Genomic DNA, 25,998 nt, shown 5'->3' on the forward strand with positions numbered 1-25,998 from the left:
GTTTATAATAGTAATATTAACTATACATCAAGTAACTAATTCGAAAGACATTCAATTCTTGGATGTTCTATGGGATTCTCATTAACGACTATTTACACTGAACACACAGACACGGAAAACGAACAAATTTCGCTAGTTTTTGTACCCCATGTTTTGGCTAGACATGAATTGCATTACTTGCGCTCTATAACAAATATTTAACTATGCGTTTTCGGAGATAGCACATTTCGAGTTGAAAGCTGCTCACAATTAACTTTAATACGAATTCACATCGAGGTGTCGCTACGACTAAAAAATTATGCCTTAAATACCATACATATGTACATCTCAGTTGGACAACAATTAAATCTACCATGTTGATGGGCTCAAACAACACAATAAATGCAATTGTAATTGTTCTAACTAGCTGCTACATTGCAAAGGGGCTGTGTCCCAGCCCTTTTGGAACATAATTGCGCCCTCGAAAAGTCCTCTTCATCCAGTGCTCACTGTACAGCGTTTGCCTCACTTAGCCTATAAGTTTCGTGTACTATTCAGATAGCTTGCAAGTTGCTTCGGTTGTAGAAAACACATTTTTCAAATTATATCACATTTTCATTTTTTTGTTTCTTTCGGAACGCTTTGAAACAACGCTTAGAATTCTAGATAAGCTTAAGTACTAAACACTTATTGATATATTAAGGTTGACAAGTTATTTTAAATATAGCTTTTTAACTCTTGTGCTGAAGTGTAAAATGGAGAAACACATTTGTTTTTGGGAAGAGTTGCGAAGGTTTTTGATCAGCCGACTCTTACTTACTTACAACTCTTGCGTGTCTGTTAAAATCTGAAGAAAGTCTTAGGTGCCACAGAAATATCTTCACTATTGAGATACATTGTTGTACAGCTATCGAGAAACTAATATATAAGAACTTCGAAATATTGTGGAAGGTATAAAACAAACTTATATAAGAAATAAATTAGAATTAATTCGCCTTCTAAGATCTGAAGATATTTCTGTGGCCCAGCTACTCCCAATTTAGTCCCGTCCTGGCACGAACTCCTGCCCTCCCCTCCGTCTGCTTTTCCGCATCCCTATCGGGAATCGCTTGGGTCAACAGACACTTTCCTCTACTTACGTATGGTTGCGAGAATCTCGAATCTCCGGTGGCAGCTAAACGGGAATTGCGGCCCGCTTCTTCGCCGCACTGCCGCTGCCCGTGCTACCGGTGTCGCTGGAAGAGCTTTGTGTTCCATGTTGCTGCTGCGGATGTTGCTGCTGCAGCTCGGCTTGTTGTCGCTGCTGCTCCTTCAGCAGCTGCTGCTGCAATTGTTGTGCGTTTAGCTATAAGTTTGTTTGCAGGACCGGCGGACGTTGGCTCCCGTTTCCATGCCCATTGTTGGGCGCCACGGACACGGTTTCGCTGACATCCCCCGTTGCCAATGGAGTTGTTATTGTAGCCACCAGCGCCTCTGTTGTTCTTTCGCCAGTTGCCGCTGTTGTTGTTATGGTTGCTGCTGGGCCGCTTATGTGATTGTTAGTCGATGTGATGGCAAATGCCACGGCCGGCTGGCCATGTTGCCGCTGATTGATTTTATTATTGTTGGCCACGACTTTCTCTGTTGCCACATCGCCATCGCCATTGCTGTTGCTGTTGCCGTTGCTATTGCTACTACCATTCGTATTGCTATTGCTGTTGCTGTTGCCGTTGCCACTGCCCTTATCTGTGGGCGTGGTCGTGGCCGTTGTGGCATTGTTTGGCACATATTGATCGGCATATGGTATTTGATTGTACGCATTGATGTCCAGCGACGTGATTATACTGGAAATTGTCTGAGTGGCCATTTCGCACAATTTCTTCGTCTTTAGCGAGTTTTCTGCAAGTTATGGGTAGTGAATGATAAAAATAAATTGAGTTTCTTTCTCTATCCTATCCATTTTTAAATCAATTAAATTTAATAAGGATATACCTTTAGTTTGACCTTACTATTTCTTAGATAAAACTGTACAGCTTTTACAGCTAAAGTTACTTAAAGACCTGCTATATTACCCAATTTATGGTAAGCTTTTCTTAATTAATTGAAACATTTCCACAAAAATTAAAAATGAATACGAGAGATAGGTACAGCTGGTGCAAAGGGTTAATAAAGTAATATATTTTAATTGATATAAATTCTTTGCAAAATACGATTAATACATTGTCAGGAGATAAAATCGACTCACTTTCAATAATTTGATTAATTGATCGATAATGATTAACGAGGCGAGCAACTGTTATACCTCTTAATTGCACTATTCAACAGCAAATTACATATGTCAATAATACATTTGCTCGACACCAAGTGTGTGTATTTTGAGCGCTGCGTTTACTGACCCGGGACACACGTTAGCCGATATCCCTTAATTACTGACCTGTGTTTGTGGGAGTGATATGCTTCTGGATCTTCTCCTCCTGGGCACAGGTGGCGGCGGTCACCACGGCGGCGGCCATCATGGACGAGGGTCCTGTGCCAGCGGTGCGGTGCATATTGCCGTAGCGAGGCGGCATCATGCTCTGGCGCACGTTGCGCTCGGGGCGTATGAGTATTATGTACAGCTGCAAGGACGCAAGCGTAGGGTCGAGTCAGAAAAGCAGTGCGTCTTTCCAATTAGGTTAATTTCCCGTTCGAGGCATTAATCGAACGACCCATTGTGTGTAATAGCTATTTGGAGGCGATATCCAATTTCGTGGCTCCCCAAGATGGCTTATCTTACGGCTTTGATTGGAAGTCAGTGCGTGACCTGCAACGCCCAAGTGGCCAAGTACCATTCCCAATCCAAACCCAAGTGTCATTAGCCATTTCCGGCTTCGACGGCCAGCAGTAATGTGGTCAAAGCAAAGGCCAACGACTTGGGCCGTTTACAGGGAGCAGAAGTGCACGCCTAAGCCCCATATTACCATACGTACACTTAAAGAATAATATAACTTGGACGGATTAAATCACGCATTCGTTTATTTTGTTTATTAATTTGAATAAAAAGAAAGAGGGTATGCTATAGTCGAGTTCGCCGACTATCAGATACCAGTTACTTAGCTAGAAGATCTACCGGGATCTGTGACGGGATCCGTGGCGGGCTCTGGCAGGACACGGCCATACCGTCAGCGGGACCAGATACGGAATACGGAAACATGCGCTGCGTCTATGTCTCTGGAATCAGCATGCTCTATCTCAACTTATTAGCATATATAGTTCCATGGACGGACATGGTCAGATCGTATCTGCTATTGATCCTGATCAAGAATATATATTTTTTACGCTTACTTTTACCTATTACATACTTTTCAACGAAACTAGTTTACTCTTTTACTCTATTAGTAAGGGGTAAAAAAATACCGCTAATAAAATGACTATTCAATGTTGTTAAGACAATACATGAAAACACATTAGACCAATTTCTTGATGTGTCCTGACTTTCTAATATGCTTTAAAGTCAAATCGAATTTTTTTTTGGCCACGAAAGCGAGCTTCTGGTACAGAGCACACATACTCCTTACTATAATGGCAGCATCCATTAAACGCTTAGTGAAAATTTAGCGCAAATTGCGAGCAGTGCTCCTGGTTTCAACTTGCGATACGCTGCGTTGTGTTACGTAGCACGGTGGGTCATTTCAGCTGTGCTTTGACATTGTTTGGCTGCCATTTGGACGCCCCTTGTTATTGTTTTCACCGCAAGCAAACGCGGCAAGTTCGAAAACAAACTGAGGCAGAGCCGGACGGACAGCAGAAAGGGCGCGTGGCAGTCGGAAGTCGGAATGGCTTGCCACCTCGGTTGCCAGCCTTTGTCCTGCGGAAGGAGGCGTGGCTGCCGGCACCTTAGCGGCAGGGCCTTAGTTTGTTGCCTCTTAGTCCGGTGATCCCCAGTTGTTGTGTGGCATGCCGCATTCATGGCAGCCTTTTATTGTTTTCCTTTTGCCAGACACAAGCAGTTGTAAATTGCATTTTTATGGCTCAAGGTGTACGATGCGGTTCGTGTGCTTGTGCACACTGTATTTGCCGTGTGCGCAGTACAGTGTTCCTTCCTCGTCGCAAACCAACCGTGCATTAGGTGACATCTGATAGCGTACAGTTGGCCCGGTTAGCAGCCACTGGGCCAAGAAGAATGCTCCGCTCCGACATTTAATAATAGCCCTGTGCTGAGTGTTTACGGCCCTTCGCCTCCCCGGGGTTATGTTCTACTTTGCACCCGGAATATGCAGACAGACCATAAACTGTAGCCCGCTCCGCTCCGGGACCAAGATCTATGACGTGTGCGGTTGTGGGAGCCCCGCTCCGTTGCTAATCAAGTTTCTGGCTGATTGACTATTTCTACCTCCTTGCTCTTAAATGGCATAGACACTGGCGAAAAGGCACCTTTAAGTGATGTATGAAAGCCTTTGGAAACTAACTAGAAAAGTCTTTCCCTTTCAATAGCCATACAATTGAGGGACTTCCATTGCTTGTCAATATAACTTGTATTATCTGATCTGACTTTCATGCTTGGAATACTTCTCCAAAAAATAATCAAACACGCTATTCGACATTTCCTTATAAAATTCCTTTCCTGCGTTTCTCATTGCTGTCAAAGGTCGTGTTTCCGTGTAATGAAGTTATCAGTGCTTGAATGTAAGATTCCTCCTCCATGCTGCATCATCTAGTCCATGAACTCAACTGGCTGGCTATATTTGGCTTGTCTGGCAGTTTACTTGCATCTTAATGGCTAATAGCAGGGCGTATTAAAAAATATGTTGGCATGGGGACCGAGTATGCCAACATAAGGGACGCGCGCCTTTGGGAGGAGATCATGACCAGTTCAGCTTCGTGGGAGGACATGGCTTGTTGACATTTAAGCTTCTTCTCGGAGGAACATTATGAAATGGCCAAGGACCAAGGAATATGGACGCAGAGGAAGGGTGGGCATTAAAAACAATATGGTTGGAAGCAACACATCGCAATCAATGCAGCCAGTTGTTGAATTACCAAACCCTTGGCTCCCGGCAGTCCTCATCATCCGTCTTATTGCATTTTAATGAAACACTCGTCCCAGCGTCCGGTATAAACGGAATGAAATGGAATAAAATCGCCGATGGCTACTGCATACTGCGGCACCCAAAATCATTCAACGGTCGCCAGATAAATGCGCAATAATTAATGCATAACGCAATTACCAATCAATTTACAGAGGACCCGGGCGGAGATGGATCACCCAAGCTGAAGGCCAGCCCAACCCACTCCCAGCTATCCGGACTCACCTTGGGCGAAAAGAGACAGGCGATGGTCACGCTGGCGGATAAGCTGATAGTCACCGACATGCTGGTGATGCGCAGCGGGACGTGGTTGGCGGTTCCGAAGTAGAGCGGTACAAAAGCTAGCCAAATCACGCAAGTCGTGTACATGGTGAATCCTGTAACAATAGGGTTAAGCAATCAATCAAAATGGCCAATTATGTGCGTTATGGCTTCATAATTATAAAACATTTGTGAACTAGAACTCTGAGGTTGCAATGCATAAAATATAGACCCATAAATATTTCATTCGTGTATTGTTTCGAAATAACCAAATTACAAATATACAATACACATAACTTAATTATGAGGAGGTGATTATTCATACAATAATGATGCTATGTAATGCGCATGTGAGGTTATTTTATGCACTAAATAAACCAGTTAATAGCATTGCTGCTGTAATGACCCATGATATGAAAAATGCAAACCCATGCAGGGCTTTTTGTACAGACCCTTCCAAGACAAAGCCAATTACGCGGAATTATAGCTCTTCTGGAAATAAAAAACTGTAACTCACCAATATGCTTAGATTCGTTGAAAGCCTCCGGAATCTTTCGCGTGAGCACCGCGTAGACCGTGCAAATAACAATCAGGAAGATTGGGTAGGAGAACGCAATCATGTAGGAGGCGTCGATGTACGAGTCGCAGACGAGCAGATTATCCTCGCGTGTGGGATAATGGTGCATGGCATGTGATGGCGCAATTACCATCCAAACGCCGTTGATGAGTATCTGCGAATGGAGTGAATGGAACGAATGACACGGAGTCATCGCAGGGCATCTCGATTCCACATCCGCCCCGTGGGTCACCGCCAGGGGCGCCGCCAGACCACTCCACACACTCACCTGCACACTAACCAGGCACGCACAGATTACCAGCTGGGACTTGGGACTAATGAAGGAGGGCCGCTTGGCGGACTGTTTGCCCGCTTTGAAGATCCGTGCAATGCGATTCGTTTTGGTCAACAGTGCTGCATAAACGACCGTGAAGCAGAAGCCGACACCGAACCTGTGGGAAAGCGGAAAAGCGGAGGAGCAGGAGATTCGGATGAAAATTCGCACGCATCATCTCGGCAATTTGCACACTCACCGCTGAATGGCACACACTATGTTGGTCGGCTTCAGGACCAGGGCAAAGGTGACACCGTAGCACATGAAAATCCCCGCCAACAGGATGTAGCTCAGCTCCCGCCCAGAGGCACGCACTATGGGCGTGTCGTTGTGCCTGTTGGGTGGAAAGTGGAGGAGGGAAAGGCGTTACTTCAGTTTCAAACTTGCAACGACGTTTTCTTGAGCCAATTACTGCATCATTTTTATGTGTCTGCTGGTTAACTTTGTGGCGAAGTTTGCCCGGAAATGGTGAAACTTTTTAATTGCTTTCCATATCCATACAAGCGCACAGTGTTGTGCCAATAAATACAGTCAGAGAAAAACAAATCAATCAAGAGTATGCCTTATTTGAAACTATCTTCATAGGAAATTTACAGCTTACAAAACAGTCCCTCATGAAATTTTTAGCAATTAGATCACGATGCCCTTTAGCTTGTCACAAATACAACTAAAATAACTATACTTATAAACACAAGAACATAACTACCTTATCTTCAGAATTAAATTTATTATTGGTAAAATTATTTGAAGTTAAGAAAAATATTCACATTACTATTAAAAACGGCCTTACTGGTTGAATGTTTTCTTAATGATATGATCAGTTTTTTGATTCTGAATTGTTTTAAATGGTTTTATGAAAGCCATTAAATACAATTAAACCGCTTTTATCGCGGTGTATGCACTGCTCACCTGACAAATACGCCCATTACGAAGAGCGTTACTAGGATCCCGGTCGCACTGAATGCCATAGCACCGATGGCCCAGGCGGACTCCGGACGCAAATATATCTCCGGAATGGGGCGGCAGTACTGCTTGTGGGCGTCGGGAAGAGTCCCCAGCTTGCACAGCTTGCAGTGGGTCTCGTCATCCGGGTGGCGGATCTGCAATGGACGCACCGCACAAAGGAACACTTGATAAATGGATGGGGCGAGCACAAAGGCGGCATGTTTGCCATTCACTTGCAGCCCCTTTCAGGCCTGATGGCTTAATTGTTTTTGCCTGCTAGTCACCATTTTTCCCATCTCCCGTCAACGCGTTAGTTCCGGAATAATTCACTACATTTCAATCTATTCGAAGGGCTAACAAATAAATTACTGGCCCCAGATGGGCTTCACTTACTTGATAGGTTGTGCAATTGAAGCAGTGCCAACAGCAGCTCTCGCCTTCCACGTACTTCTTGGCCTGACCCACCAGACATGGCAGGCTGCAAACAGACTCCGGTGGCTTGGGACTCAGCCGCTTGAACTTCACCTCTGGGTTAGCGGGATAATGAAATCAAAATTATTATTGATGAGGAGGAGGAACGCATCTTGGTAAGTTCCCGAACACATTTAGAATTTAAAAATCTGGGAGGCCAATGGGGCTCTATCTTACCCGACATGTTAAGCCGCAGCTCGCCCTCGGTGTACTCGCCCACCTTGACCCAGTGGTACTGTCCCGCCTGGGACTGCTTGAAGTGGATGATGTTGTACCGGGCCGGACCGTCGCCGTTCCCGTCGAAGCGGAACTCGTCGCCGCTGAGGCCTGCGGAGGGATTGATCGAATAGGAGTTAAATGGGTTTATGGTTTCACGCCTGCCAGGGACGACTTCGCCGACTTTGCCGCTTGCCCGCTCGCCCTATCAGAAAATTGACAATCTGCGCTAGTCAGTCAGGGCCTTTGGCTCTTCCCGTCCGTCTGTCTGTGTAATTTATTGAATTTCAATCGAGTTCAATGACGATGACAAGCAAGTCCATTTTCCACTCGAAAGCATGGCCAATGCGCCTTGTAGGACTCTCGCAGGCTGAGATATGCCATTGTGTGTGTGAGTGAGTGTGTGTGTGTGTGGCTTTTGGCCCAACTGAAAGGACGGGTTGGCAGGAAATTTCCACTTAAGCTATTTGCGCAACACTTGCCGGCTGAAGGAACTAATCGAGAGCGAAGGGATTTGAGTCAGTCTGACATCCTGTTTTAAAAATCCCCGGGAATAGTTACTCCGTTAATTTAACTTGCTTTTATCCTACACAAGTGGATATACGGCTTTCATTTCTCACTCACCCTCAAACTCCACTTTTCGCAAATATTTGAGCAAGTCTGCACCCTTCGTCGGCTTCATGGCCTCGCAGAGCGAAGGACCTCCGCCGCACAGGTCGCGATGCATGTCCCTGAGGAGAGGAAATTACATTACATTTTATTTATTGCTACCTCCTAGGCTGAGAAAGCAACTATAACTTTCTTAATACGTTTAAAGTGTTACTGGGTTGCTTTCGAAATAAGCTTTATTGTACCTCAGGGAGTATGCAAATGCCATCACTGCGTCGCTAACAAACTGCAACTGGTCCTCGAAGTCAGTGTTCTGGCGTGAAAGTCGCTCCTTTGTGGTGCACTGTTTGGTGTAGTTATTGTACGGAGTGCTCGTACTGCCGGGATATCGGCACTGGAAATGATCCTCCCAGAATTCTGAAATCAAGATAACCATTTAGCGAAAGGGAAAACTAAAAAAGGACTACTTATATCAGAGCATTAATGAACACCACTTTAATTTTAAGCGGTAATTCACTTACCCACAAACCAGGGATTGCGTTGATTGTTCTCCACCGTCAGACTGAGGAAGTACTCCTCGAACCCGCGCACCGGATTCGCCTGCGGCTGCACAGACAGTGTGCCTTCCACCTGTTGATGACACCAAGACACACGCGGCGTATACTTAATGAGCTTGATCGAAGAGGAGGGTCATTTCTGGGCTTGAAGGGCTTAGACAAATTAATTAGCCACGCACAGACGCAGACACGATTAATCCAAATTGAACCATAATTCATCATGGGAAAGGGCGTGTGAAAGTGTTCTTTTGGGCCGCCATCATTTATAATTTTTTGGTTATCATGTCGTGGGGTTGGGCTTTCGTATGTGCGTGAGTATGTGACCGAAATCCGAACCATTAATCAAACCTAGTTGTTCCGCCCATTTGGGCTCATAATTTCCGGCTGACGGTAACTGGCCCGTCATCCGATCTGACGAAATAGTTCACCTACCTCCGGTTCGTAGTCGTCGGACACCAAATTCCGCGCACTCCAGCCATCGGATCCGATCCAGGAGAAGGAACCAGTTGCATTCGCCCGGCGGACTGCCCGCATCACTTGTCGCACCTCTTGATCCGAGCCGAAGATAATGGCCCCTGGGCAGCGGCGGATTAAAAGGATGCGAAAGGAGGAAGGAAGAAATTAATTTTAATTGCAATCAATAGTAAATGAGCGGCTTTTGTGCGCAAAAGAAAACAATCTGCAGCTGCCAACTGCTCTTGTGTTTTCCTTTTCGAGGGCTGCCCCTTCATTGGCGGCTTAAAGTGTTTTTACAGTATTAAATGACAGCCCATTATTTCGCTCTGAATATTAATTACGCAAATGCTGTATAAATTAAGTGGGATTATTATAGCCGTTAGGCGTAATGCAAGTCTTCAAAAGTACACATGACCAAGCGTATATATTGATGTAATGCAACCACTTTTTCAGATGTTCACCATATCACAGTGGTTTTTATGCGTTTTTTTTTCGCAGAAATTCGAAATGATGACCTATCTTCACCAAATTTGGTTTGTGTTACTCTTTACTTCCCCCAAGATGATTCACAAAGTTTCAAGTGATTTGGTCAACTTTCATATAGCTGCCATATAAACGATCTGGCCGATATGCCATAAAAATATTTACATTACCAAAAAAAAAAAATTGTATCTATTTTTAATTATATTATATTATGATATTATATCTGGGTATCCAAGTTTTCTTTTTCTGCTAATATAAGCTCTCGAGTTTCCTTAATAAATTCAATTTTTAAAGGACGACAAAACCGTATAGATTGTGGCGATCTGTTGATCCAAATAATTTTTTGTTCATTGTCTACTAATTTTAATGGTACAATTGTAGTAACAAACAGCGATCCATCATATACAGCACCGATTTCCTCATAACGTTGCTTATAAATACTCTGACCAGTTGATCCATCATATCCATAGCTAAATATTAATTGGCATTCTATCGAGTTGGTATTTGCTTTGAAAGTTTCATACTGCATTTCAAGAATCCGCGAAGTTGTGTGGTTTAAGAGTTGTTGTAACTCAACTTGCGCTTTATTCTCAAAATACTCGATGCCATTTGGTCTAAGCTTTAGTTTAGCGTTAAGAACATCAGGATATGATGGGTAAATATCTAAGCCGTATACTTTTGTATTCCGTTTTAAATTGATGTATTGGCTTTTTGTAAATCCTTTTTCAAATAAAAAGGCTAATGCATTGTCGACGGACATTTGTGTGGGCTCAAAAGAGAACATTTTTCTTTTTATATTATTGATATTATCGCTGTTACCAGCTGCTTTTAATACAACTGCCATGTCCTTTTCATTTCCTTTTTTAGCCGAAACTGAAGCAGCATGCAAGAGTAATGGTACAGAATTATTATTTTCATCCGCAAGGTCCGAAGCTAATTTTCTTTTAAGTCTGTCACTAGCCTTTTCATAAACTAGTTTTGGACGACCAACTTTGTTTGGAGTTTTCCAATCAGCGATTATACAAATACTAGATGCCAGCCATTTGAAGTGTTTTTTCTTCAAACTGTCCAGCGACAGTCTGTCTATTGCAACCTGGCAAATGTTTCCTTATGTAATCAAAGAAGGACTAAACTTTTTTATTTATCAATGAAATACAACATTCATTTAAATTATTCTGACCAATTTTTTTAAATATATGCTGCCTAACTGCATCCTCAGAGCGACTATTGTTGCTCCAAATGTCAAGCAGCTCTGCATGCCCAAACAAGTATTCATCTACAAAAACGTAATTTTTTCAAAAAGGAACAAAAAGGTGCATATGAAAACAGTTGTATAATATTATACACATGTTAGTTAATAACTTGCCGTTAAAATTCTTTTGAAGTGGTTTGCCATACAAAAGTTATATTCCACGAAACACAGCTACATTTGTTAAGTTGACTGTAAAAAAGGTACATAAACAAAACACGATACAACTACACAAAAACATATAAAATACACAAAAATTTTACTGAACTACAAATCTACATACCTGGCCTAATGTTTTCCATGACACCACCTTAAACTTTTTAATTCTCTGAGGAAATATTAACCACAAATGTTGCACAATGATTTGCCGCCAATTTTGTCTTACGCATGTTATCGACAATCAGCTGTCTTTGAGAGGTGGGCAATAAGGCAGTGTTGCATAAAAAAGTAGAAATCGACTTTTTTTTATCTAATTAGACTATCCTAAATATAAAGAAACTAAAAATTTTTTTATTCCGTTCAAAAATTTTTTTGACTTTCTGCCAAAAAAACGCATAAAAAACCACAGTGCATATGGCGGCGTATCTTTACTATATTTAGATTTTCTGCCAAGGTATTTTTCTTCAATTTGCAAGAAAAACAATAGTTTAATTGGGCCCAAAAAGCGAACAGTAAGTCCAAAAAAGTGTGGAGATATCATTAGAAACTCCAAGCAAACAACGTTCCCAATGGCTAATTGGCAAAGCCGACACCTAAGTCGCTTGTGGTCTTGTGGATGGAACTCAGGAGCTCCTAAAAATATCCTTTGGTTAGGTGCTCACCAAATTTTCTTAAGCTTTCTTCAGCCCTTATTGTTTCGCTCTGGACAAACTTGTCCGCCCAAGAGGTCCTTTGTCTTAGCCATAATTTTTTGCCCCTTCAACATGTCCCGGTATCGATTTGCCACTGCCGCTCCGCCACTCGACGTAAGAGGAGGGAATCTTATTCAAAGGCAGCGGCGGCGACAAGGGGAAAACTTGTCGATACTTTTGTGAAGTGAAGGATAATTTCCTTGGATTTTCATTTTGCCTTAGACATACACTTGAGCGGCTTTCTCGTACACAGTAGCCTGTTTATAGCAGTCGAGCACCACGGTTATTCTTAGCAGGGATATCAAATTTAATTTAAGAGTCCACTCGCCAGGATATTTATGCAGATTAGGGGGAAACTTTAAAGCCGGGCCAGAAAGTGATCTAAAACGGGCGGGGGCCGGCCATGTCTTGGCTGAAATCGCATCAGCTTGGCACATCGGCGATAAAAAGGAAAAACATGTCGGCCCCCCGCCCACATTCCATTTAGCTCCGGAGTGACATGTGTGGGGATCCGAACAAGCGTAAAGTTCACCCCTGGCGGCAGTTACCAGCCGCAGTTACGGATCCGGAAGGGCATCATTTTTCAGGGACCCAACTGGAGCCCGCACCAGAACCAGGACCAGGAGCAGGACCGGAAGCAGTGAAAGAACCCTCGATATGCAAAATTAAACAACTGATGCCAGGGAAAATACTTTGTCAAATTGATTAATCGTTGCGAGGCAGCGAGCGCCCTGTAAGCGGCGTCAAATCGCAAATCACAATAAATAATGGTGGCGGAGGAACCCTTTTCTTGGGCGACCGACTGGGCCGACTGCTTTACGACTCCTGATGGCGCATTTATGTAAATCAAAAATTGTTTGCCAGACAAAAGTCAATTGTTATTGGTCGACCTGGCGCTTTTTATTGGCGGGCACGACCCTGATATTCTTCACCCTTTCGCGGCACTGACTAATGATATGCGCAAAGCTGTGGGCGGTAATTATTTTTAATTTATATTTCTTTTCGGCGTCTGCCACTGGCAGCTGATATTCGACAGGGGAACACAAAATGTGAAAACTCAAATTGATTGACATTTATTTTTTGTTTATCTCGCCGCTGAATCGCATGATTGCCGCAGATTGGAGCAATGCCATGTGGAAAAATCGTTTTCATTTAGGTTGAAAAATCGTTCCGATAAATTTGAACTTGGCCAACCCTGACTGGAATTTTTAATTGCTTGCCATGTCAAATAGGTGGTGTCATTCATCAGACCTCGGGGACGCCAAGTACTACTCCTGGCTTTTTGTCCGCGGACAATGGACAGGACCTTCATTTTTGGCTATTACAAATACACACTTTTTTGCACCACTACAGTATTGGACGTATCAGTTAGCCCACTTCTGGGCGACTATCTCTCAATTTATTTGCAAATAACTTTTCCGTTTGTTTTGTCGTGAACTTTTTAATTTCCCGCTGGGACAGATGGCACAACGGCGCGCTGGCGAGGGAGTTTTTAAATATTTTCATTTAATTTACGCAATTTCCGTCGCCCAGCCAAAAATCCTAGCATAGTTCCCGACTCCGGATCGCATTCATTGCGCGGGCGTTGCGAAGGGCTTTCCTTTCGCATTTGCACTGCGCCTTCGCTTTGACATTTTCATTTTAAATTGCATTTTGACTGGCAGACTTTAGTCGCTGTTCCGGTTGAAAATTCACTTTTCCTCCGCCGCATCGCGCATCGCCTGCTATCCCCTATCCCCAATCCCCACTTCCCACTCCCCAGTTACATACCTCGAGCCCGCGGCTTCGTCAGAAGCTTCTGCACTATATTGTCGTAGGCGATGTCCTCGGCCACTCCCGAATCCTTCACCAGCTTCTCCTTGATGGCAATACAAATGTTATGGCGTGCCAGGAGCTCCTCCAGTTCCTCGAAAGCCTGAAAACAAGTGCAGTGTGGGTGAGCCATAAAAACGCATGTGGTGGGATGGGTAAAATGTTGACGCAGGTACAAGGATACAAGGCGTTCACTTAAAATGTATATCGTTTACACTGCACGCGACTGAGGATATAAACATATGATAATGGAGTGCTGCTAACGAGTTTAAACGGCACTTGGCATTATTTTGAAGAGCCACCGTTTAAGGATTACTAGTCAACTTGACTTGCCTTATTAGGTAAAATTAAAAAGATGGAATGTAGTTCTTTAAAAAGGAGGAACTTTGAGTGCCTGAAACTAATTGAACACTTTTCAATGTTTAAAGATCTCTGTTCGTATAGATTTTCAATACAATGTAAAATGCAACATACATTAAATTTGAATTTTAACGAGCTCTTTTTAAACATAGAATTCTGATTCTTTAAACCCTTTTCTCCACCATAGATGCACTCCTCTCTTCCATTTTAATCAAAGTTCCATACATAAACACTCACCTTGATTCCGTAATTGCTCTCCTCGTAGATAATCGAGACGTAGCTCCATCCCATCCGCTTCACTATCTCCACCATGGCCTTCACCTGGTAGTGATCCGACGGAATAGTGCGGGAGAAGTACTCGAACCGCTGTTTGTTGCTCAGCTCGGGGCTGGTGGAGAAGTACGACACCTGGATGGAAAAAATGTGGGGAGGCGGTTTACAATATGATGGGATAACATTTTAGTGTTCAACTATTGCTATTGCTTGGTTGGCACAAAGTGGCAAGTGTGCTATTTTATGTAAGAACCCCTTTCACTTTAAGGTTCACCATTTAATTTTCATATTTTTTCGCACTCGTTCTGGGCTATCGCTTCTGCAGAACCTTTCGCAAGCTCCTTCCCAGTTTTTCGCTCATATTTTCCCGCTTAAGCTGTTTCCCAAAAACCACAAACAATGCTGCTGTCAAAGAAAACATCAGCTGGCATTACCTTGCGAAACCCAAAGCTGTGGCAACTGCAGCAAAAGGCCAACTGTGGTGACCTGGCCCAAGCCGGGAAACCAATTTCACGCACACATAAACCGTTCGGTTAGAGGAGGATCCGCCCACAAACACTTGGGCCAGGCACTAGGTGCATCCTGGGGCAAATCGTCGATGGCGTGGCAAGTCAACTGCAAGTGTTTAATGAACCACTTGGCTTCTAATTAAGTGTCATTACCATTAGTCAACAGTTTCTGGGTAAGTGCTTGATTACTTGTCAAACGCTCATGGCGAGACAGGCATTGCAACTCATACCAGACTTTATTTCTGTGACTAATTTACCTATGGTTTACGGCGTTCTCAGTTTCATTTAATCAGAAGTACTTTAGATTTTCATTAAAGCGTCGAATTATAACAAAATGATTGTGTAGCTCTGGCTTTGTTGACTTTTGATAATTGACTCACTAGAGATGCAAATATTTACTTTTATTGAAGTATGAATAATGGTGAAAAACTTGTCAGTCCATACAAAAAACAATATATTATATTTAATATATATATTATATATATACGAGTACTTTCGTACTTTTTTCAAGATAGATAAAATGAAATGTTTGAATAACCATTTAATTTAATACAGCAACTTCTGACGGCAAAAATGTTACTTTAAACCGAAAAGACAGCAAAGTATTGTTTGTTCAAGCATTTAAAACACTATTATCCAAATACGATAAGCCATAAAATATTGCATGTGCGGAATTTTTAACTGCATTGTCATTCGAATTGTGTCCTTGCGAACATTTCATTGCTGCCAATTTCCGCTAAGCCTAAACGAAACTCACTAAGTCGCTATCGACCAGAAATTTGAATTGCAGAACACACAAAATTTGTTCGAAAGTGCTGTTTATGCGAAGCCAGCGCAGAATCCACGCGTGCAAACCAAATGCAATCAAATGTTTATTGCTGATTTATGAGGTCCTTTCGGGACGATAGCTGGGCCTGCATGGAACGGCTGCTGCTCCTTCGACTGGCACTTCGTGTGCGTTTAATGGCATCCAAGTAGTACTGAGCACATACTATATATATCGAGAAGGGATCTGGCAGTCAGGCGGTGGCAGTTGGCTACTTAGTTATTGTCGCGTTGTTGACTTTTGGCTCCAGCTCACGTTGCCGGAGCAGCCGAACCGGGCACTCAATCTCCTTCAACTTCCAGCACGTGATTCATGCCGGCACTCGGAAAATGTTACATTCCTTCCTGAATCAGAAATGGATATTAGTTTGTGGCGTTTTTCACGCTCTAGTCACTACATGAAGAACACCCAAAAAATGCAATGTCGCTTGCAGTTGAAATACGACCAATGCTCTAGATACAAGCTTTTTAAACGGTAGTGCAAGTGACGGGTATCTGATAGTCGATCTGTCCAGTTTGTTATTGGTTTTGGTAGGACATTTATAAGTAAGTCAGTTCTTTAGCGGCTAAAAATCATCATTTTGAAATCGAATATCAAAGATAAATTGAACATAGAGTAAAATAATTACATTAATTGTTATGATTGCTGAGAGCACCCCAGCTGAACACTTCCTTGCAACTGCTGCACTTTGTTCCTCTAGTTGGCCTCCGGACTCGACTAATTTAGTGGCACGTGCAGACACTTATGAATCGGCAAAGCCAACCGAAAGACCTGCCAGCCATTACAACAGTTACCATGTGGCTTCTGGAAATTTTAATTACGAAATAGGAGAAACCTTTGTTGGCCAAACTAGCACATATACATGTAGCTGCGAGCGTAAAGCAAAATCTGAACTAAAAACAAAAAAGGATGCCCTTTTGTGCCATGACCTTTGGACTTCGCACGCACTGAGTCGCACAGTCAGTGATCACACAATGGAAACTCACCTGGGGAATTCGGAATAACCGCAATAAATTGGCAACTTGTATGGATGTGACCGAGGAGGCGGCACCCACCACCCCCGAGATGACCTTGCGCACCTGCGTCTTGTTGCAGTGATACTCCGCGTCATCTATGTTGCTGATGGACCCTGAAAATGTAAATATCGAGGAATAGTTGAGCAGTTTTGTTTATATTGTGCTGGTAAAAGAGATTTTCCCCCGAAATTCGCATTATTCAAAAGCATTTATATTGCAGCTAGTTTTTCCACCTGCAACATGGCACAACTCAATGCGCCTTTATTTTGTTTGGCCACCGATATCGGACCAATTTAATTTCATTTTATTCTGTTGGTGAAGAGTTAGTTAGAAATAATGTATACAAAACTGATTAAAATGCTCATGTGTGCAAAATTAAATATGGCTCTCACAACTTTTCTCTACAAAATACAAAAATAGAAATACAAAATAGGATATTTTTACGTTTCAACATAAACTAGTCTGCATAAAACTTTCCCAAAATAGGTTTTAAGTCGGTCCAAGTTGGATTGGAACTCATTATTATATAGCTGCCAATCGAAAATTAAATGGAAATAAATGCACCTTAGTTGTTTTTGATTATACAAGTTTTAACACCAAGAATCGGAAGAAGATTGATCAATAATTGTTGCTTTTAATCATAAAGTGTTCTTATTAGGTATTCAGTTTTTGTATATTTAATATTCAAATAAATAACTACAGCAATGGTATATAAACATTTGCTCCTTTTCTTGTTATAGTTATGTACGTACTTATTTTTTTCATAGAAACTTTCCTTATGCAAAATGCCGCAATTAAGAACTTTGAAGGCCACAAGTTAACGCCTTAACGCTAAACTATATAAAGCCAAGCCCAAGAGAATTGCCATGCCCACTACTATCAAGTGCTCACAGCAGCTGCGCTGAAGTGCAAATTAATTAACACTCCGCCACGGATAGTGGCTTCATTTTGGCCATACAATCGATGCCCAACTAGATTATTATTAACCAAATACACACGATTTCGGAGCGCGGTGGTGGAATGTGGAATGTGTGTGCGGGCACAGTGGGGCATCGCCATAGTTTACGGCCTGCCTAATCCTGTCAATATAATTCAGTGACTTGGAAAATTATGTTTTTCATACGTCACCCGCAACAAAGACCGAGACGGGAATGCACGGAGCGAAAGAGATAGAGAGGAGCACAGCACGTCGCTCAAATAAATCCTTGCCGCGCACATAAATAATGAAATTATGGAGATTAGAAAGTGTTCTGGGACGATGACAAGGATGCTGGCTCTGTGCCCAATTGATTATGAATCGTTGGCTGACTGCTCACTATGTGTGTGTGTGTGGGTGTGTTGTGTGTGTGTGTGTTGTGTGTTGTGTGCGCGCACTGAGTGTGTGCAGCTCTTTGTTCGGCCCGATAAAAGTAATAAGCGGCATTTTGTGTGTCCTTGATCTTCCCTCGATGTCCTTGCGCAAGGCAATCTCATGCCCAGCCGTTTTGTCTTAAGGGAATTATGCATATTAGTTGGCAAGGGAGCTCCCATCCTACGCCCGGAAATCCCATAATTTATTTATTAATTTAGTTTATTAATGAAATTTATATCTGGGGGATGTTGATTCGTTGCACGAGAGTTGAGCAACCACTTTCACCGAGCCGAGCGTTTGGATTACACAAGCCCCAGAGATACCGCTCCCTAATTCAGTTTATCATTTGCCTGAATAAATTTGCAAACAGTTTCCACCCGTGGCTTTCACAACACAACAACCGCTGTAATGCAACTGCAACTGAAACAACTTTTACTCACAATGAAATCCACATAAGTTTCACAACCAGAGGTATGCATAATTTGCATATAAATGCGAAAATAAGCCGAGGCTGTTTCACGTGGCGTATGAGCAATGTGTACGCTGTGCGCTTGGTCTCTAATAATTTGTAGGTAAATAAAATCAACTTTTAAAGGTTGTGAAAATTTTAAAAATAAATTGTGAAACGTAATTATTGGTAATCAAATGTGTTTCAGTTTACTTTTGAAATTTAAGCAGTATTAAAACCTAGTAATCAAATCTCCATTTTATAATTTATATTAAATATTTAGAGAAATGCGGATTTCGCTCCCTAGCTCAGTAAAGGATATTCAATATTCGAGAGTCACTATTCTTGATTTTACCTTTACTTATGCTTTGCAACTGCTCACTCACAGTTACTGCTTACCTTTGATAAAATCCACGGCCATTTCAAGGCCATACGAGTCCTTATCGCAGTCGTCGAGAATATGAGCACCCAGCGTGATGTTCGGCAGGAGCTGCTCCCGGTTAATCCTGTCGATCGTGAAGAGCATGGCCTCCAGGGCCTGGATGCCACCCTGCGGCATGATGGGCCCGCAGGTGATGCTGTCCTCGCGCGAGTGGACCATCATCAGGCCGCCCAGAATGACGTCGCCTTCCACGATGGCCTCCCGCTTAACGGGCCAGTGCCTCTGCGGCTGGGTGGCGTACAATCGATCGTTCTGGAAGCTCACCGAGTCCGGCAGGGATCTCAGGTACTTGCCACTTCCATCCGCCGAGCTGAGCGGCAGCATTAGGTTCATGTTGTTCAGGGGCAGGTGGCGACCGCGATGACGACCGGAGCGCGGCGATGCCAGGTCAATATTAGCATATCGCTGGTAGTCCTCCAGCTCGAAGTGGTCGTAGGTAAGGTCTGCATTAGCCGGCGAGGCGCGCCTGCCATCTGGCGATGGGTCATCGTTGGCATAATCCGGCGACTGGAGGTGGCTCATCCACTGACGCCAGTGCTTGCCCATCTGCTGCTGCCGCTGCTCCAGCTCGAGCATCTCGTAATGGCTCTGTCTGTGCTTCCGGGCGTGACTTTTGCCGCGATGCTGACGATGATGGAGGTGCTCGCAGCCAGGATGATTGCCATTGCCAACGTGAGCTCGGTGACTGGCACTGTGACTGCGACTGCGACGATGACTGGACGCCAGCCCGTCGTCCGCCTGTTCGATGTCGCCGACCACCTGGCTTTCGGTCTGCAGGATGTGACAGGTGGACAGGACGACCAGGAGCAGTAGCAAGCAAATTTGCACGGACCATTTGCTGTCGTCACAGACTGTTTTCATATTGGCCTTGGCTTCGGTTTTTAGCGTGATATATTCTAAATTCGCGCGAATCGCGCTTTATTTTTATATGCGCGGATTTGGGTTGGATATGCTTTGGATTAGCTCACAGTTCAATTGCTTTTGGCGATATGTGCGACGCATTTTGGGCTTTGTGCTCGTTGATTTCTCACAATTTATGGGTTTTTTTCCGCTTTTGCATTTTAACCGTGGCTGCATTTGCAGCTGTATTGATTTTGAATTTATTCAGATATACTAATAAATATTTTCAACTAGCGATAACGGGTCAAATTAGTTTACAATATTATTGTTTTCATACCGTTTATGTTAACATTTTATTTAAATAATTTGCAGGCTTAAATGTCACAGCAAATAAAAGCTCAAATATTTCATTGATAGATTTATATACTCGATCAGTTTATTTTTAAATGATCTTCACAAATATTTATTTCAGTTCTTTTATTTATACTTATGTTCATTGTAAATAGTCCATAAGTTCGTTAAAAGTTTAAATATAACGACGTGGTCACCCCGCAATATTAACAGAAATACCTCCATTTCAACCAAACCCCCAAAAGGTTTTCAAGCCCCAAGCTTATAACTGTCAACCTACCACGAATATGGGGCTAAAGTGGGCGTGGCCCATGGGCATTTGCCCATAAAAATGATTGCCCTGAGGTAAATTAAATTTGCATAAAATTGTGCGCGCCGCCACAAGACGAGGAAAATACGGGCAAAATGCAAGGAATCCTTTGCCACGGGCAGTGGAAAAAGAAGCGAAAAGACGGTCTTGCCGGAGGGTTGCCAACGGTAATTAATCAAATTGTTGGCATCGTAATGAGCTTCTCAGTGCTTCCAGCCCCCCCTGCCGGTCACCCGTCCTTGCCGCCCATCTTTCGTCTACTTCACCCGCCCCACTAATCAACAAACGCGTTAACGCCACTTTAGACAAGGCCTGCAGTTGGAGTTTACAAAATTACTTATCATCAGTGTAATCAGCGGCATTATCAAGGTAACCCGGAATGACACCGGGGTCTGTGGGTCAGTGGGTGGGTTGATGGGTGGCTGGTTATACGGTTAGATGGGTGGCTGGGTGGTTGAACGGCTCCAAGTTTGCCAATTGTCGGGGTGCCGCCAACCACGCCGGCTGCAGCATCTGCGCCTCCGGGTTCCAGGACGCATCGAATAATGAGATTGCGTTAAACAAATGGTGCTTTCCCTTTTTATTGTGCGTAATAGACACTGGAGGCTGCTTACACGCTCGTAATTTATTTTGATTACATCTGTCGCTGCTCCGTCAGAGTATCTTCTCATCCGACAATCGCTTATCCTGTGACTCCGGGCCCATCGACTTGTCCGTGTAGATGTTTTCTCAGCTACGGCTATCAGCGATTAATGTGATGGTACAAAGTCGTAATTAGGACAATCTCAACTTCGCCCTTAATAAAGTCCGTAGAACGACTAAGCTGTCAAAGTTAATAACACAGCGGTTTTCATCAGTGTAATGCTGAATAAATCCTTTTAAGGAGTACTCACGTTTACCAATAATTTTTTTGATTCTATTATCGGATGAGCTTGGTAAACCTATTTATACAGAATAAAGCCAACCTTCTGGGAATTCGCCTTAACTTCCTTTGCGAGTACCGACCAAGAGTTGAGAATTTCCGAGAATTTCTTATTTGTACTCTGATCTCTTGGATTGCACATACTAAACTTTATGTAAATAATTTTTAAAGGATTTTTTCGGCATTTTCGGTTCACATCGATTTCAGTGGAGGGACGGCACGTAATTTCCCATTCTTGGCCATTTCTCGAGATTTTTTTGCATAACGAGCACTGCCTCCAGCTGTCAGTGACACTTGTCTCAACGTGTTTTGTTGGACAATGTTCATGGCGAGCATTACGAGGAGCGATCCCCGCCCAATCCCCAGAAACCCTAGAATACCCTGGAAAACCCATCCAAACCCATCCGAACCCATCTCAGTCTGGGCCAACTCAGCTGAACACCCACTCCGCTTTGTCATTGTCTTATTTTGCATTTTGTATGGCGACTTTGATTTGATTGAGCATTTTGTTCGTTCGCCGAGTCCCTTTTCGCTGATTTCAATTTTCGTTAAATTTCGCTTTTCTCTGTCACCGAAACGTTTTTATGTAATCCCGGCCAGACTTTAAGAGCCGCAGACGACATCATTTTGTTGGCTTTTCCATTCGTTCAATCGGTCTGTTGTGCAAATTGATTTCGTCGATGCGATTTACAGTTTCATAAAGTGAAGGACTCTGATGAGTTTTCATGTAAATCTGACCTTGGAGTGGCGTGTACATTACTCTGGCATAAATTAAGTCGTCCTTTCGATACTTCAGTCCTTCTTTTGCTTTGACATTTAATTTTCGAGCACTACTCAGTGTTAAAAAGCCTTTGTGCTCTTCAATGTGCATGTTCAAGAGTAGGCTTTCTTAATATATCAAAGGAAATGCTTCAGTTGTGTAAATCGCAAAATAACGAGCGCACTCATTAGGGAATTGTTTCTTTTAGTTTGTGTATTCTTATTCAGAAACTACTTATTGGTTGCTCTGGCTGCAAAGTAGATTGCCTGGCCATACAATTGTGCTCTTGATTTTGTTAACTTTCTAGTGTCAGTGCGAGGTGATTTATGGCCCACCCACTCTAATTTCACATCTCATTTGCTGTCGTTTTCAAAATGCAGACGAAGTGCGGCATTTGCATAAACTCGTGGGCGAAACAATAAAGAAAATTTCACATCAAGTAACATTCAATCACCTGTCACACACCTGAGCCTCTTGGGCTGCAGCTAATGTTCTGGCCCAGGATCAGGTTCAGGCGTCGCCTTCAATTTGCCGGCAGGAACACAGAATTAATAGTAACACAAGGCGGCCCCAGAAGTACGCCGCTCGCACCCAAAATATGAATAATTCGGCGGGGCGAGACATGCAAATGCCTAACATCTCCTCGTCCTTTGCCAGTTACAAATGTGAGTCTGTGATAAATTTCGTTGACATGGCAGGAACACAGAAAGTTGGCAGCCTCCCCGGCGACGAGGGATCAGGTAGCTGGTAATCACGACATTGCAAATTCCATGTGCAGATACGTCTCGCCTACGCTCCTGCGAATTTGTGACAGTTGTGTTAATACATTTTTTAATTTTATTACCGCGCAAATGTATTACGGGCAATAAGATTCGGGTGGCCCGAAGTTATGAAATTGGCCATGTCTGCGGTGAATGATCCAATCAGATGATTTCCGCTCGCCCATTTCATATTCCCAGCACACGGCATTCAGTGGTACACACAAACAAACAATGTATGGGTGGCGAGGTTCCAGTTTTTGGCAACCCAAAGCGTTCCAAAGAACTAAGATATTTGGTATGCGTAAGCGCGCAAGGGCTACACAGAGCTCTGAGTTTTCTTTATGGGCTAATAATAAATTTAAGGAAAATCTTCCATCACCCAGTCTACCACTTCCCCGCATTGTCAAACAGTTCAATGTTCTTGCCAGGACTTCCCTTTAATTTCGGCTCTGTTTGTCTGCGTGCTTAGTTGGGATTATAAGAGGTCCCCGGGGCAAAAGCGCGTCAAACACATGAAATCAATTACATTTCTCTAGTGTAGGCACAGCTGCCCCTTGCCTTTCACTCCGGTCCAGATGGAGCTTTGTCTAGAGTTCCATTGGCCCTGGGCCTTCGGGTTGCAGGCTGCTCCGTTTTCCCTTTTTCCGCTCAATCCGGGCGAAATCTCAGGTATTTGGGAGCTAATAAAGTTTGCCTTAAAGTATTTGGCATAAAACTTTGCCTGCGTGGGCCGAGCATATTTGTTTTGATATTAGTGGGTCCTCGGCATGCATGACGTGCCCTCCATTTAGTCTATTCATATTTGCTTAGTTCAGTCCTCTGGCCCGCCAAATGGAAGTCCTTACACGTGGACTTCTGCGCATTGGTAAGCAATTTCCATGCCCATTTGCCGGGCTCGTATCAATAATTTCCTAGGTTTTATTGTTATTCGCCAGCCCGTATTTTTATGTATTGGCCAGGACGAACCCTCCGCGCCTGGGGCCAACCTAGATGGCCCCATTCCTTGGCCCGAAACGGGGTCGGTACTGAAATGACCGTAATGGAGATATATGCTACAGGACTTGGCTTATTTGCAAGCGATGGCATATTAAATTCCATGTTAATGCTGAGCATCCAACTTGTGTTTTAATAAAGTTATGGCCGGTAAGCCAACAAATTAATTGAATTAATCGTCATCAACAATAACATAACAATTTGATACTCTTATGTATGAAAAGCTTTTTGTAATAAATTAATACCTATTAAATAAGTACAAAGGATCCGCGCACTATTGAAACAATGCATTCAATTCAGCGCAATGACAAATGCCACTTAATAGAAGGACGTTGGAAAGCAATCACATGCCTTTAAGGCGGCAAAAATCAAATAGTGGCACAAAAGAACCGGAAATCAAACGGAGCCATTAAGTGAAATGTAGCGGAAGTCTCATATAAAAATGCAATTATCCTGCCACACACACTACCACCGCACACCCACCTCCACTCACAATCGTTTAGGGAACGGATGACAGGAAATCAACAGGCAGCGCCATGTAGCAATTTAGCAGCAAATTGTTTTCTTCCACATGTGGCAGTGGCAGGAAAACCTCAAACCTTGAGCTTAATCAAATGGCATACCGACCAGCAAAGAGAGCCAAATCAAACCGGAACCTGCTGAAAATGAATAGTTTGCTGCCAGTGAAGCTCCACCAATCACCACGTGTATTGTCTATTGTCTTGCGTATGATATTTCCCTGGGTCCATCGAACCAATCTCAATGGAAATGCGAGAATGCTTTCTATTCTGCAGTAATTAAATTCAGCTCGACAAATACACGCATTACACTAACTAAGTCAACGTGGTGGCAGCAAGCGGCCGTAAAGTGAAAATTTTCATAATTAATTTTGGACCCATCTCCTCGGATTCCCTTCGTCCAATCCCCCCTCCCCAAAAGCCTTCGGCATGTTCAAGCGCACTTTGTCCGCTCACCTGGCACTTTGGCCAAGTGCCACGCCCATGGTCTTGCTTACGGATACGGATTCGGATACTGCTGGTGAATTATAATCGCGCTGGCCGATGAAACAACCACTAGCCCATTATGCATAGCATACTCGGTGGGCTTAGCTCCTATAAAATTCGATTTGAATACTGGCCAGCTTTTGGTCATTTGGCTAATTGAATTCCGCTGCGCGTTTACGACAAACGGCCAATGGACTTTCCTTTCTGATCCGTAAAGCATAAAGTATGTTCATAATGCATAGAATTCGTGTAAATGTACACAAAAAATATTTAGACCAATTATTTAGGCATTCTACTACTTAGGGTTTTTTGACGTTGGGTATATGGTTAGCTCACATACACTAAGTTATCAATTTTTCCAATGGATATTTATTTAAAGGAATTTCAGAGTTTGGTGTAAATTGCAACATAGTGGAATATTGAAGAAAAGGGTACTTTGCTCAGACTAAACTTTCCATTAAATTATGCACCTTGCCACCTTCAACACCTGTAAGTCATGGAAAAGCACAGATTCGAGCGGCAGACGCAGAGGAGCAGTGGAGTCTGCTGTTCGGGTGCAGCTACTCGATCTGGTTTGCACAATTCCATGTCATAAGCATGATAGCCCTCGGAATTCCTCCGCTTATCGGAGAGGTTCACACTTCTCCCTTAATTTCCCCCGGATTGGAAGCGGCGGGAAGTGCGGCGCACAGGACATCGTTTTCGCAAATGGTTGTGCACGGCGCTGTAAATAATCCACACCATGTTTGCTTGCCACTTGGCAGGACCGAGATCCTTATGGCAACTCAGCAAGCGCAAATAAGTTTGTGTGTGCTTGCTGCTGGCTAACAGTCAATATCAGCAAACTGCCACCAGTGGCAGCCAGCGGAAAGCAGCAGCCAGCTGGCGAGGGCAATCTGACACTATATTGGTTCGGAAATCGAATGCTGACATGGGGCACAATACGCTGGAATGCACTCAGCCGGGCTCAAATTTATTTGCCTATCCAATGTGGGTATTTATGAAGTT

General features: G+C 43.4%; 1 protein-coding gene across 1 annotated transcript; it reads right to left on the bottom strand.

The window, feature by feature from the left end:
- Window positions 1–1,324: 1,324 nt before the first annotated feature.
- Window positions 1,325–20,164, bottom strand: LOC6608190 (metabotropic glutamate receptor 2). The gene is made up of 17 exons (XM_032715687.1): window positions 19,007–20,164; window positions 16,779–16,921; window positions 14,422–14,592; window positions 13,783–13,927; window positions 9,406–9,548; window positions 8,938–9,046; window positions 8,662–8,833; window positions 8,432–8,538; window positions 7,769–7,918; window positions 7,514–7,647; window positions 7,085–7,275; window positions 6,375–6,509; window positions 6,131–6,293; window positions 5,803–6,016; window positions 5,250–5,401; window positions 2,393–2,576; window positions 1,325–1,857 (listed from the first exon to the last, which is right to left on the bottom strand). Exons 1-17 carry the CDS (start codon window positions 19,908–19,910, stop codon window positions 1,325–1,327), a joined length of 3,750 nt encoding a protein of 1,249 aa, XP_032571578.1. The 5' UTR covers window positions 19,911–20,164.
- Between the last annotated feature and the right edge of the window lie 5,834 nt (window positions 20,165–25,998).

Source organism: Drosophila sechellia, chromosome 2R (assembly GCF_004382195.2).
Source record: "Drosophila sechellia strain sech25 chromosome 2R, ASM438219v1, whole genome shotgun sequence".
Taxonomy (NCBI): Eukaryota; Metazoa; Arthropoda; class Insecta; order Diptera; family Drosophilidae; genus Drosophila; species Drosophila sechellia.